The sequence below is a fragment of the Silurus aristotelis genome (assembly GCF_946808225.1).
Source record: "Silurus aristotelis genome assembly, chromosome: 7".
Lineage (NCBI taxonomy): Eukaryota > Metazoa > Chordata > Actinopteri > Siluriformes > Siluridae > Silurus > Silurus aristotelis.
Window position 1 is genome coordinate 26,671,116 of NC_139580.1, and position 16,059 is coordinate 26,687,174.

At 38.4% G+C, this 16,059-nt stretch overlaps 1 protein-coding gene across 1 annotated transcript in view; it reads left to right on the plus strand.

Moving 5' to 3' along the window:
- kcnq1.2 (potassium voltage-gated channel, KQT-like subfamily, member 1.2) overlaps positions 1 to 16,059 on the plus strand; it is a 162,417-nt gene that overhangs the window by 27,582 nt on the left and 118,776 nt on the right. Inside the window, exon 12 of the mRNA XM_083546318.1 lies at positions 1,611 to 1,722. Coding sequence (XP_083402444.1) covers positions 1,611 to 1,722 — 112 coding nt within the window. The remainder of the gene's footprint in view (positions 1 to 1,610; positions 1,723 to 16,059) is intronic.

Genomic DNA, 16,059 nt, shown 5'->3' on the forward strand with positions numbered 1-16,059 from the left:
TTTTCTTTTTCCCCTATTATTCTCTCACCCACTCATTCAGCATGTTTCCTTATCCTTTCTGCCTCTGTTTGTTTTTCCCTTTCTCTCATGTGCCAACTGTATTACTCTGACGATTATGTGATTATCCACCAGCTCCAAGCCAAGTTTTTATTTCCAAATGAAACATCCGGCAATATAAAACAGTACATTCAATTTAGCACTAGTGCTATAATTGATTTTTATAATTGTTTTTAAACTTTTTTTGCATTGAAGGACCCCTTCGATAGTTTTAATATCTTGTTTAAAAAACTCGTGAACACAAAGCAGTGTTCAGTTTGTGACACTAAATCTACACTATAAAGACTTTGAGACTAGTATTGAAATTATTAAGACTCCTTACTTTTCCAGCCATATGTGTTTTTTTCACAAATAGTTACCACGAAATTAAAGGCACACAATTGCATTGGATGTCTTTGGATATAATAGAATTTTGCCTTCACTTGAACTAGGAGACCCATATCTGTTCCAGGATGACAATGCCCCTGTGTGGGAAGTGAGCTCCATTAAGATATGGAGTGGAAGATCTCCTTCTATAGAGCTCCGACCTCAACCCTATTAAAAATCTTTGTAATGAATGTGAACACTGACTGCACCCCAGGCCTCCTCATATCACCTACAACTGCACCTGACTTTACTAACACACCCTTGTGGCTTAATGATCACAAATCTTCAAAATCTAGTGGAATATCTTCCCAGAAGAGTGGAGGTTACAGTAACAGCAAAATGGGGACTAAATGTGTAGTCGGGTGTCTACAAACTTTTGTCCGTATAATGTATGTCACATTCACTTTTAGCCAACAAACTCTTAGAAGCCAACCTGTGCGAGAACAAATGTTGGTGACTAGATGTGTGCATTTCTAATGCTCTTTATGCAAATATAGAGCCAACAAGAGTGGCGACAGTGGAGCGCATGTGACCTGATTTGTTGTCAAAAGTATACTATATTAACACTATTTAACAACATCCACTGGCACTGACAACATTACTTTGGCAACCAGGAAAGGAAACGCCTACTCCTACCTCAATTTCACTTTTTTCCCTGCTGCTATTTGGTTTCAAACCTACATCTGGATCCTAGTTGAAAAAAGGTAGCTCAGGGACTACAATATTAGGATCAGGAGGTCATGAAGTTCAAATCCCAACATGCCACTGCTAGGCACTTGAGCACTTTTCATTTGCTCAGTTGTATAAATTAGTATCAATTGTAAGTTGCTCTAGATAAGGGCTTCTTCCGAATGCGATAAATATAGTTAATAGTAATTTCCACCAATATCGTGTGTTTTGATAAGTAATGCTGCTCTTTGTGTAAATGGAAAAATATTTTCTTCTGATGTATTTCATTTGCTTGTATTTTGTGTGTGTTTTTGTGTCTGTGCTTTGCATTTTCCTATGCATGCCCACAGACCGCCAGCACTCATGGTCTTCTTTTAATTTTACATGTCCTCCTTCTCCAGGTATCGTCAACTGCATTTCCGTTCTCTGACTTTATTCCGTTGATCATCTCAGTAGTTTATCAAGTTTATTAGAATTTGTTTCCCTTTGCTTTCAAATTGTTTTTTATTTTCTTACAGTTCGAAAAAAGTTAGATGGACCTCCTGATATCTCGCGCACCAGCAGTCTAGTGGAAGACATGGACTTCGCCAGTGAATATATCCCCCTCCCCATGGTGACAGATGCTTCACAGTGAGTACGCAGTACTTCCTGCATTATCCACCATGAATTCGAATCATTCATTCGTCGACGCATATATCCGCCCAGGTCCGCACACTGAATGTGGCCCATTAATTACGTGCCCTTGTATACAGGGTCCTCCTAAAGCACTTTCCTGCTCTCAGGGTTCAGTGATGTGTTAAGTACTTCAGAATCCAGAGTAATGGGCTTTTAGTGCACTCTGTTGTGAGGTGCAAGAATGAAATGCATTCACCAAGGCTAAAGCTATGCAACTGGTATGCTAACTGATACCTGCATTATGTGGAGAGTCTATACAGCCTGTCTTCCCATGTGTGAACTGCTTTATTTCCTTCAAAAATGGGTGCTAATACTTTTGGGTTTGATGCTTCTAAGTCTTCTAGGTATGTGAGATGAGGCCTATTGAACTACTGTTTGCCCTGAAATGGTGTAAAGGTGTGGGTGGTTATGTTATTTTACTCCTCAGGGGTATTTATATAAAAATGTTTGTATCAAATGCAACTATCTTCTTATAGTATATTATATATATTATATCTTCCAATAGCTTCCATAGTACTGTGTTATTGTCCCAAGAGGCCTTGGTGCAAAAATTGTTCCATTGGGGCAGGAAAGTTGCTGCCCATGTTCATGGAATTATTAGCAGACAGAGCAGTTAATAACAGGATTGCCAAATTGGACAGGTTTAATATAGTCCAAGATCTTTTTTTATACCAAATAATTGCAAAAGCTTCCCGTGGGCTCACCACCTGCAGGAGGGACCATAAGGGACGGTGCTGTGAGGATTGGGCAGCAGTTGAAGGCGGGGGCCTGCTTAGACTGCTGCCCCCGCGGCCTGAATTATGGATAAGCGGGAGACAATGAATGAATGAATGAATAATTGCAAAAGACTAAACAATTTATAGCGAAAAGGCTAAATAATGTGAGTACTGTATGATGTACCAAAGAAAATTCTATCGCAAGGTACATTGTCAGCCTTAAAGAAGAAGAAGGGAGGGGTGGTTATGAATTATGGATAAAAATATTTATGTTTCACACATTAGAAAGTTCTTTGGAATGCTCATTTCTGTATTTTCTGAGACATTTTTTTCTAATTCAGTGTTTTAGTGTTTGGAGGAGAAACATTTGCAGAAAACTGTCAGCCCTTCAACGTAATAAATTACTTTAAATACAGTTGAAGAAATAACATCTGCTGCTAGACTGCAACATTTTCAACTGGTCATTACAGTGTCACTCTAAACCTTTACTAAATAGTAGCCTACAGTGCAAGTCAAGTGTGATAACCTCAATCTATTTAAGTCAGGTGAAAACGTTGTCCCATAACACCCCCCCCCCAACCACCACTTCCCCACCACACACACACACTGAACAAACTGAACATTATATGCTGTAAAAGCTCAAGCAATAAAGGCAGTGTGATAGAATATTTAACCACTTATATGTTAAATAAACTTATTATTATTAATTATTTCAAAGAAGGTTATTAATTAAATAATTATAGAGGAACTAATAAAAAAACACTACTAAATATAGTTGTAAGAGTAAGAAGTCTTTATCCATTACTAATTGCGAGTACATCTGAAAGTTCTGACTAAAAAATTATATGCCACATTTTCCATTTTCATGTTCATTTGCACACTTCTCGTAGCCAGTCTTATCACTTTCATTTCACTGAGAAGTCGTTATTTGATAAGCGAGGCCTTACTATTGTCCAGTTGCACCGGGTATTTTCACTTCCATTTCTTCTGCATTTTTTCAATTCTGTGTTAAACGGCATCTTAACGCTAAAACGGAAACCTGTAAGGTGAATATGTACATTCCAGCAATGTGGTGCATGCTTTTCTTCTTTTCTTATAATTATGCCATGCACTACTAGAAAATGATGATATATACAGTATAACAATAATGAAAGAAAATGATGATAAAATACTACTTAAAGATTTTTAGAACATCATTTCACAGTACTGTACATATAGCCTACTCTACATACGACCAAATCGTGTTACGACGTGTCTGTCGGAACCAATCATGGTCGTAAGTCGACAACTACCTGTACATATATGATCCAATTTACTCTCTATTCAACTACACTAAGGATTCAATGCCTGAGCAAATAAATTTTTTTTAAAAAAAATTTATTTTTTTTAAAAAACTTTAGTTGTAGTTGAATAAAAATAATACACCTGAAAACTGAAAAGTGCATCACATCACAGTCAGCTGTGAATATTAAATTTATGTTCAATTATTTACTTTAATTTTATTTGTCTATTAAATACTAATCGTTCTTCTACTTTGTGACATGATACTGTAATTGAATTATTCTGAAGATCCCTTTTTAAAAGATTTCCTAACTACATTGACCTTTTTTTTGACTGACTTGTTTTTATCTTCGTTTCATTCTGGCATGCTGAAAAGGCTGTTGTGACGATTTTGGTTAATGCAGCGTTGTGGTCCACAGTTTGATTTGTATTTAAGGAAACAAAACCTCACAATTCAACTGTTTTTGGCTGTGCATAAACACGTGTCTTGTTGTTGAGGACTTGTGCATCTTTGAGCCTTAACTTCAATATGACTCAAATACCCAAGACCTGTTTAAATCAGATACTCTAAGAGTTTTTCTCAAGTCTTATTGGAATTGGTGCCTTTTAACTTGTTATGGAGTAGGTTTTGCAGTAAGGTATCTATAGTTTTACTCAAGTGTGATTTCCAGGTACTCTTTACATCAGATTAAGTTGTATTTATTACCACTGCATGTCTTTTAAAGTCATATTCTGCACTTAAGCTGTAGATCTGTTTAACCGAGACCTCACTGGCTGGCAAAAGCCATTCTGAGTGTTGTCTACACAGAGTTGGAGGTGTTAATGATTTGTGTGAGAACTGTTAGACCAGTGTTACTAAAAGAGGATTAAGGGTGTGAAGAGAGGGGACTTTTTTCTTTCGTGTAGCAGTTCTATTTCTGTTACAAAGTTTAACGTTATATGTGGTCTACTTTGGCCTGTAGAGCTGAGTTTGTAGACTTGGGCAATATGACCACAAACGTTTCTTGTGATAAAGTATTTACAAATTCAAAAAAGCTAGATCTTTTGGAGAAAATAGAAAACACCTCATCGAGTTTAACATGGATACATAGATTTTTTTTCTAGTGTTGTTTTTCTAAAACGATGTCGCAAGGAAATCTTTTTTAGTGTGTGTATGTGTGCGTTTGTGTGTTTGTGTGTAATTAGGCACACCTGCACTTATCTAGTAGCTATAACTAGTATATTTATTGTATTGCTCTATAGAAAAAGCACTATATAGTAAAAAGGAAATGAAGATTTACAAGCAAATTCAGACTTTGACACAAATATCATGTTTTAGAGAGAAGAAGCAGTCGTGGTCATAAATGTTACACTTACTCTGTATTATTATCTGGATAAAAACCACCATAAAACTGTAGGTTATGTCTGTCATGTTTGTTCACCATTATTTTCATTATGTAAAAATATGATAACTGTAAAACTAATTAAAAATGAAAAATGATTAAAAACGCATTACCGTAAGTTTATTTTATTACCTTTGAATAAAACAACAGAAAATAAAAATATTTATGTATAACATACAAGTATGTGAATTATTATGTTGTAATTGTATAGTATTACATACAGAACGTTGTTTTCTTTTAAATATTCTATAGTGTACATCAGATATGTGCTCGAAATCAGAGTGCATTGTGGGTACAAATGAGTGAGCGAATGCAGGGAATGAAGTTGTTCATTCGGACACCACTACAAAATAGCCAACACCTTATACATTGCACTATATATGAGAAAAGGAGCAGTTTCAGAAAGCAGCTTGTGGACCATATTGTGTGTTGTGATGTTTGCTGGAAATTGGAGTTGCCAGCTGGCCTAAATCGGACAATATGACTAATCACATGATTTTAATTTGGTTTAATTTAAAGCACAATAACTCAAAAAAATAGTGCTGTAGGCCTATAAATAATATGTTAGAAATAAGATTATCCGCTGAGGTCTGTTTTTTTCCGCTGTTTATGTGTTAGTGAATGTACTTGGTGTCTCACTGTTAACATTTCACTGTACATCATTGTGTTTTTATTTTGTCTTGCTGATAAAACAATATCCACTCTTTCTTCAACTGCATTCGTCATACATTGTCACATACTGTTCACATACTTTCACATACGTCTTTCACATACTGTTTCTGAGCAACTGTCTCAATGTCTCTTGAAGATACTCATACAGTCCAGCCAGTCTACACACACCTTGATATTGTGCATGATGATAATAATAGATATTACTATTACTATTAATAGTTGCTATTCTTCTTGATTTTGTGTCAGGACCAGCTAAGTCTTCTCTGCTGACCTAAACTCTATCAGAATTACTGACTTACTTTTTTTTTTATATAATATATATATATATATAATATTTTTGTCCATGAATATGTATTAAATTATTCAAAATAGTCTATACTCTTAATTTCATAGCGTTTCTCTGTATACGAGTTTCTATCCGATCAGATTTCAGCCGTCACATTACATATTTCTTGAAGACCAGCACAACACAGTTTATCAAAAAATCGATGTTGCTTGAAGCTGTTGCTTTAACCAATCAGACTGTGCTTTGCGTACTCAAAGGCCCGCTCACATGTGTCAGAGCTAGTCCTTTCAATGGATGGTTAGAGCTATCAAAATGCATCTGCTGCAAAGTACACAAGTTTAAATATATTCATAAAGATTTTATAGCTGTTCTGAAAAAATTAGGGCGTAGCAGTTGTTCTTGCGGTGAAAAGAGACTTACTGAATTGCCTTTAATGGGCTTCTTTCTTTAGTAATGCAATTAATTCTCACTGCATTTCTGTAAAATATTAATGGTTTTTATAGCCGTGGTGTCATAATAATGGTAGGAAAGGTAGATTGATTTAGATAGGACACCACTGAAGCCCTAGGTGTGAAATGCATGGCCCACCACAGGTGTTCATATGTTCATATACACTTTATGTTAGTCCTTCTTCTGGTCATGCAACTTGGTCCCTTTGAAATATTATATATGGAAGATAAGGATGTTATCTATCCATATAATAATGATATTAATAATAATGATCATAATAATAATCATAATTATACTCCATATAAGAGTATTTAGCATTTTAAATTTAGAACATTTTCTTTCCCTTTGTAAGTTCTCTAATGAAAACATAATATTTTCCCGCTAAATTGACACAGAAACACTTGCAATGCGTGCCACCCTGCCATTCACCTAAGATGGCATCACAGGTTGAGTACTAAAAGCCTGTGCTGACCAGCTTGTCCAGCTTGTTCACTGAGATTTTCAACCCCTCCCTGGAACAATCTATTCCCCTTCAGGAACTCTAACTGCATCAACAATGCTTTGCGAGCACCTCTGCGTGAGCACACTCACACTGAACCACGTGTGTAATCTGTCCAACAGAGGGGCGTGGTGACTTCACGACCAGAAAGCTATAGAAGCACATGCAGTAAAAAATGGAAAGTAAGGACAAGCAATCTTTCAGGCTGTGTGCCTTTCCTTGCCCCCGCTTTATCACAGCCTGTCGCTTGTTTGAGAGTGGAGGATACTTGGTCGTCTAACAAGGAAGCTGAATGCCCGCATTGTGTGTGCATGTCTATGCATACGCTACGCTCCCAGAGAAGACCACCTATCTAGGCGTAGTGGAGGATTTGACCACAATTTGGGCAAATTTGTCTCCTGTTCGGAAGGCCAGTCACTTATTGTGAAGCAGACTGCTAGATCTAATGGCAGCTGCGTCCAACGTGGTGCCGCATGGCCCCCTGCACATGAGACCCCTGCAGTGATGGCTCCGGACCAGAGGGTTTTCCTGGAGGGGCAACCCACTCCACATGATAAAGGTCATGTGGCGAGCCTTACGGGCCTTAGACATGTGGAAGAAACTTGGATTCCTGTGCCATGTTGGGAGCTCCTCGTTGTCACGTTGTGTTAACGATGGATGCCTCCCCTTTACGGGCTTGGGGGCGGTAATAAGTGGCCGCTCCACCTGAGGTCTCTGGAAAGTGCCCCAACTCTTATGACACATCAACTGCCTGGAGATGCTGTCTATGCTTTTAGCATTGAAGCATTTCCTCTCAGACCTGAGGGGCCATCATGTGCTGGTTCGTACATAATGATGGTCCATCATGTGCAAGGTCTTACAGCCTTGACCTTAATGCCACTCCTGGCACCTCAGTCCTTCGACCTAGTTGTGCCCATCCACACTAGACAGAGATTTGTCAGTCTGGCATTGTTGTATTCTTCTTCCCAAAGCCTTGTTGAGCAGCTCGAGTTCCTGAAGGTGAATGTCTCTAGGTTACGTATGTAACCCTGGTTCCCAAAGAGAACGAGATGCTGCATTTCGGTGCCACACCTTCTGCATCCCTGCAAGTGCTTCCATCCCTTTTCAAAGCTAGCGCCGTCTACACTGCATGTGCGGTTTTAGCTTCATGCTCATGACATCACCGGCGGGACCCTTCCATTGGACAGATTACGCATGTGGATCAGAACATGGTCATGCAGTCGCGTTACCAAAGGGTTGTTGATGCAGCGTCTCATTCCCTCCGGGAATTAGGGTTACATACCTAGAGACGTTGTCCCCTCATGCTGCAAACGGTCCACCACTGTTCCTGTCCCAAAGAAACCCCAGCCCACCTGCTTCAACGACTACCTCCCTGTAGCCATGACCTCAGTAGTGTTGAAGTTCTTTGAAAGACTGGTCAAAAACTTCATCAATGCATCACTACTAGACACACTGGATCCTCCACAGTTCACGTACCGCCAAAACCACTCTACTGAGGCTGCTATTGCACATCTTCTACGCACAACAATTATCCACCTGGACTGCAAAAAAGGGAATTATGCGAAGATGCTGTTTGTGGACTGCCGTTTAGCATTTAACACCATAATTCCCTCCATGTTTACCTTTAAGATGAAGGTCCTGGGACTCAGTCTGCCCCTGTTTCAATGGATCTCCAACTTCCTGACAGAAAGACCACAAGCTGTATGGGTGGGAAAACACACTTTCTCCCTCACCCTCAGCACTGGAGCTCCACAGGGTTGTGTTCTGAGCCCCCTGCTGTACTCTCTGTACACACGACTGTGTGGCCACTTCCAGCTCAACCACCATCATCAAGTTTGCTGACGACACTGTTGTGGTCGGTCTGATCTCCAACAACAATGAGGCAGGTTGGTGCGGTCAGCTGAACATACCATACCATCCGCACCGAGCTCCCTGACCTACAGGACAGCTACAGCTACAGCACGCCGTTCCGGAGCAGGGCTAGGAAGATTGTAAAGGACCTCAGCCATCCCAACAATGGCCTTTTTTCTCTGTTGCTTTTAGGGAAGCATCTCCAATCCTTGAAGGCAAACACAGAGAGAATGAGAAGGAGCTTTCTGTGTCTAGACCAGGAAACACCATCTCACTTTTCCTTCGCTGCACAATTATTTTTGCACTATTGAAATGTCACTTTAATTTTGTAAATAAAGTTTATAGGTCTTCCAACCAATCCATGTAAACTATATGTTAATGGAGCTGGCTTTGTGCGCAGGGGTATTGTCATGCTGTAACAAATTTGAGTCTTTGAGGTTTGAGAGAAAATTTCCAAAGACATACAGTTGTGTTCTTCCAAAACTGTGGTAACAGTTTGAAGAAGAACCAAATGTAGCTGGAAAAGTCAAGTGTCCCAATACTTTTGTCCATAAAGTATAGGCCATTTTACACAAAAAATAACATGCCCAATTTATCTAATAAACATGGAAGCCTTGTGTAGCCCTACCTGAAAAAGATTATGGGTCTGCAGGCAAATGTGAAGGCTTTCTTGAAGCACCAGGTTATTCTCTGAATATCTGAATACGGTAATGTTGCATGTTTATTAGAAATAAAAAAAAAAATCTGGTGGCAGTCTGAACAAGCTAAAGGTTAATGAAGGTTTTTGGCTATTGCGGGTGCAGACCTTCATTCCAACAAAGCAGCAGCTAAAACGGATTACATCTGTTTAAATCAAAACCAAGGATAATCACCTTCTTTTGAGAATGCAACCAGCTGCAGCACAATCACTGCAGAATGTGACCGTAAAAAGGCTGACCTGAAAAGGACATTTTGTCCTCAGGCTGATAACCTTAAAGTCTCACTCATCCAATTCATTCGAACTGGCTATCAGAAATGATAAGATTTTAAGCCTCAGACATCTGCAAGGCTATATACTGTAGTTTGTTAGAAGCCGGAGTAGTTTTTTAGAAGCCAGAAAGTCGAAACTAGTATTTGACATTTGACAAATCATACTAAACTAACAGAAAAGGAAAAACTTATTTTGAGGATATTATTTTTCTGTTGAATATAAATTATAAAAGCATTAATACTTGGGATGTGCATCTCCGTATTTGAGGCCGATGCGAGTTGCATCTCTATGCATTGCCAACGATACGATGAATTAAACATACATATAAAGCAGCTATCGAAAAGATGAAATAAAACTAGAAGTTATTTTCCTGTTTTGTCTAAAGAAAGATGCAGTTCTACCTCTGCCATGTTAATCTGTATTCTATTTGACTTTTAGGACACGCCTCGGTCTCCATAGTGTTGCGATACGTCATATTCACGTAGCAGCAGTGGCGCCGAGAGAGCCTACTTTAGAAACTGTTTAGCAAGTAGAAATCTATCTACATATAAAATATTGCCCCCACAAATTATTGGACACTAAGTACAAAAGGTATAGCGCATCTACTAATAATTATATATAAATAAATTGTTGTTTTACTGATGTAAATATGTAAAAAATCATGCATTGTGATGCAAATGCCAACTGTATGGCATGCAACTGCCAGCCCTAATTCATACGAATAACATTTTTATTACACTTATTTACATTCTGCGTCAGTACTAAACAACCTCTGGTTTATCCACAACCCTGGAACAAAGCATATTTAATGATTCATTTACCTCTTTCAATAGTCTTGAAACTGACCAAGAAGATCAAATATTCCTGCCTTTTGTTGTTAATTTAGATTTGTGGCAAAGCAAATGCACCAGAAACGCACCTGTCAGTCGCAAATACTCATTTTAGGGGTGAGTGTGTGCAGGAGACAGTAGTACTGTGCTTCTGTAACCTTGACTTCAGTCTCTCATCTGGTTACCATCCACAAACTAACAGACAAGCGGAAGAGTTAATACAGGAAATTGGTAGATTCAATCCATACTGTACCAATAACCGACATGATTGCAGTCTTTACCTCCTCTAGCTAAAAGATGCACACATTTTTTCCTTTACTTCTCTATGGGACTCAAATCCTTCCAGTGTGTTCCGTTTGACCAACCTCCACACTTTCCATGGCGTCAGGCATGAGCCTGAAGAGTACATGGGATCTGAGAGAACATATTGAGAGCACATGTTAGGTTACAATCAGTACAAAAACCTACGCCTAGGCCAGATGCTCTTTTAGTCCACCAGAGACTTACTTCCATACATGCCTTCATTCATGTATGCAACGAAATCCCAGATTCATTGGTCCTTTCAAGAAAAATTGACCTAGTTTATTGTTTTGCTATTATCATAATTAAATCCACCATACAGATTAGCACATGCATGGTATCTTTACTCAGGATCTTTACTTCTCCTGCCCAGAGGCAAGTGACTGGAGCTGAACCGCCTCTCAGTCAGCAGTCAAGAGTAAATAGTTTGGAGTCTAATCAACTCCAAATATCACCCCTAGTGCATATTACCATCACCACAGCGGATGTCTGTGCAGAGCTCACAACATCATCACAAACTCCTCACATCCCAGTTACAAACCGTTTAACCACCTTCCATCCAGAAGGAGATACAGGAACATGTGCACTGGAAACAGCAGGTTAAGCAGATTTTTTCCATCTACCATCACGCTACTGAACTATACACTATATCGATATGATATGAGAATAGAATAGAATAGAATAGAATAGAATAGAATAGAATAGAATAGAATAGAATAGAACCATGTACAGTTACACATAAACGGTACATATTTCATATTGTACATTTTTATATCCCACATTTGTCTGTCTGTCTGTCTATCTATCTATCTATCTATCTATCTATCTATCTATCTATCTATCTATCTATCTATCTGTCTGTCTGTCTGTCTGTCTGTCTGTCTGTCTGTCTGTCTGTCTGTCTGTCTGTCTGTCTGTCTGTCTGTCTATCTATCTATCTATCTATCTATCTATCTATCTATCTATCTATCTATCTATCTATCTATCTATCTATCTGTCTGTTTGTGTCTATCTATCTATCTGTCTGTCTGTCTGTCTGTCTGTCTGTCTGTCTGTCTGTCTGTCTGTCTGTCTGTCTGTCTGTCTATCTATCTATCTATCTATCTATCTATCTATCTATCTATCTATCTATCTATCTATCTATCTATCTATCTATCTAAATTTTACTTGAAGTTCCACATTGTTGGTAACTCTTCTCCCCAACCCTCAATGTTTGTTATAAACGGCTTCGCTGTCATGATCTGGGTGCCGATTTCACTCTAATTGTGTCGACGCTATGACATGACAAATCTGTCACAAATTGGAAAGCAAAAACATACTCAGGAAATTGATGTTTTTGTAACCTGTTCCTGCAAACTGACATCGATGGTAGGTTTTTGTTTGTTCTAAAAGTTTTGCTGAATTCCTTGCATTATCTTAGCACTGAGCTGAGAGTAATCTGTTGCGTTGTTTTCCGTACTATATTGGTGGAGTTTGTGATTGGCAGCGCATTTGATTTGTTTTCTTTTATATAATTTTAATAGCTGATTTTAATCAGTAGGTTGAGTAAACAGAAATCCTAATGGGGAAAAAAGTGTTCAGCGAAATCTGAAGTCAATCTCACTCACACCACACTGAACATGATGAAAGTGATGAAAGTTTCCCTCCAGCTCGCTTTCCCTCCTGCCGGTGTATCTGCTTTCTTTTGTTTTTCTTTCATTCGGTTGAATGAACTCGCTCTGGGTGAGTTCATTAAGGGCCAAACGTACAGCCAGATAAGCATGTTACAGGACCATATAAAAATGAACTTTGGGTTGGAATAGTAAAGTCTCGTCATGTTAACATGCTTGCCAGATAAATCATTTCAGAAGTGCCATACTTATATGTTTAAGTTTTTTTTTACATGTTGTTTGAGCTATTTCCAGCCTTTGCTCTGAGAAAGCACAAAAATTGAATTGGTTCTTCATTCTCTCCTTCAAAGGTGTTCCTTTGGCCCATGTTAGTTTCCAACGCACCTGTATAAATACCAGACCCCTCCCGCTCTCTCAGCTCTGGTTCCTAGCTCTCGATGTGGTGTGTTTATCTGTTCTAACTCTGCACCGGGTGCAGAGGGATTGGGTTCAGGTAGCATGATATTAAGGCTTTAATATGGGTTTGTTCAGGTGGGCTTGGGTGTAAAGAACAACCTGCTGAGAGCAAAAGAGAGAGAGAGAGAGCAAGAGAGAGAGACAGAAAACATTTTTTAAGATAAAAATATACCTTTTTCAATAACATTATTTTCTCCATTAGTTAAAACTATGAACTATATGGTTGTAATTAAACCATATTACCTGACCTGTGTTACTGTAAAAAAGAAAAACAAACAAACAAAAACACATATTTACTGACTTTTATTTAGTTTACAAACAGAATTTACAATAATTTATCTCAAAAACATATTTACATGCTACTAAATGTTAATGAATAAACTATTGGGACATTCTGTTCAGCTTCGGTTCTGGTTTTTGCCAATCAGAAAATTGCTCATTAAAGTTCATAATGGTCATAAAGGTTTATGTCAGCAGTGAATTTTCTGCATTTGTGCATCGGCATAAAAATTTAAGATGTGATGCATTGATTTAAAAAAAGTGTGCAGTGGATACAAGTTGACATTTGCATCGTGATGCATTGTTTTGAACATATTTGCTGATTTATTTATATAGCATTCTATAGTATAGTAGATACACTATACTTTTATTATTTAAAAAGTGACGAATGATTTCTGACCAATATTTTATATGTAGATCGATTTCTCCTCCGTTCTCTCAGCACCGCTGCTGCTACGTGAATACGACGTATCGCAACACTACGGAGACCGAGGCGTGTCCTTAAAGTTACATAGAATACAGATTAACATGGCAGAGGTAGAGTTGCATCTTCCTGGAAACAACAGGAAAGAAACATTTGGTTTTGATTTATTTTTGATTTATTTTTTGCATGGCATTTAAAAAAAATTATGATTTGCTGTCTGTCTAAACAACGATATAAAAGTGATTTGTACCATAATGAATTTCACAGCATCATATTTCTTCCATTGCATCATATTGCAACGAATCACATTGTGTTGAATCAAATCAAAATTGGATCAAATTGCATCGTATCTGCATATGTATCTTTAATGTATCATATTATTGGTTATGCATCGAGATGTGAATCGATTCAGCCTCAGTTTCTTTTATATATCTATATAAATTTGCTCACACATGCAGACCCAGGAGTAAAGGATCCCTCCCAGGTCTTGTTCGCTCTCCTGCTGACTGCACCACAGGACACACCTGGAGCGAATGAACACCTCTTTGTGTTCAGAGCAGAGAGAGGGATGTTAGTCTAGGAGTGTGGACTGGAATAAGACTTTTGAACCAAGTCTGTACTTTGTAATACATATAACGGCCAGCCCAAATAAATTTACACTCAGTTTAACTGGTTCTAGAATGCTGAGGTCTTGACTCTGACTCAAAAAATATACTTTTTATCAAGCTTTCGGTCTCAGGTTTTCTACAAGCTTAGTTTTATTTTGTGTGTGGCAGCTACTGCAGGACTCCGGCTTTCCAAGCAAGAAAACTGTTATTTCTTTTTAGTCCTGTGTGTGTGTGTGTGTGTGTGTGTGTGTGTGTGTGTGTGTGTGTGTGTGTGTGTGTGTGTGTGTGTGTCTGTTTTACCCTTTTTTCTCTGCATTCTGACTATGATCATCTTCAAGATCTAATATCACATATCAGTGGTACTCTGGACATAAGGAATGTGCTTCATGCTTGTGCATATTTACACTAGAGGGTAAAAAAAGGGGCCAAGCCACAAATAGTGAAATATGAAGCTTTTAATATGGAATAGCTTTTATTTTTTTTGTTGTTTCTTTAAATGTGTAAGTCTTGTGAGACAGATTTTTGCTAAAAAAAAAAAAAAAAAAAAAAACCCACTCAGGATCAATGTTGATAAGCTTCATCTGAAAAAACTTGTGAATGCAAAAAGTTCACTCCAAGCAAAGAGCAGCACAAATTTCACTCCAATCAAATGGCAGCACAGGAGAGCCCGCGTTTGCACTTGTTTCATTCATGCTCATTTTCTGGCCAGTGCTTTGTTTTTTAAGACCATTAAAAGCTCAATCTTTTGCCGTGTTTTTTTTTTTTTTTGATCCCATGATTCCCTATCAGATAAAGCTACAGTATGATGGATAGTTCAGGGAAAATGTTTGAGCAATCACTCCCGGCTCCCTGTCTCATGTCATGCTGCCCCGAGATGATTAGAGAACATTATCCTTGAAGTCCTTCTAAAATGAGAGCAAAAAAAACAACTCAAACTGTGCTCGTGACCTAAGGACAAAATGAATCCAGTCATCACAGATTCCACCACTGCACGTTCGAGTGTCTGTCTGTTTGAAGGAGTGTATCAGCATGAGTAAGTGAGTGTCAGTGAGTCATTGCGTGAGACAAGGCAAGCCTTCGGTTGAGTTGATAAAGGAGGAAAGTTGACTGGAACTGAGGATAGAAAAGCAAAACACGGAGTCTTAGGCGCTTTCTTTATTTCTTTGCCGGCATTATATCTCATTTGATTTATCTGAACCTAATTATAATAATGAAGAAAAAAAAAATACACTTTGCTCTGTTCTGCAGCAGCCGCAGATGTGACCTTCAGTCTCGCTGCATAGATAGTAAGAGCGATATGAATGCTGTATGAATTATTCAAATCAAATCCACGCAAGAACTGCCCTTTCTGCCCACACTCTGGCCTTAATCAGGTCCATACTGCCCTAGTTGGGACTCTCCCAGGGGCTTTGGCTCTAAGTGGCACTTATAATGTTTCGAAATAAGTCTCACTGGGTGTTGAAAAGCAGGGCTCCCCCTCCCTCAACCTCGACCACATGCATTTATCAGGCAGCAAAGCAACTAAATGGCTTCTGGGAGTCAGCAGCCTTATAATAGTTTTTTGCAATGGCGTTTCAAATGACTACTTTTTCACACACACACACACATATATACATATATATATATCTCGGCTTGTCAAATACAGCCTGACTGAAATATAAGGTCAACTCCTTTTTTA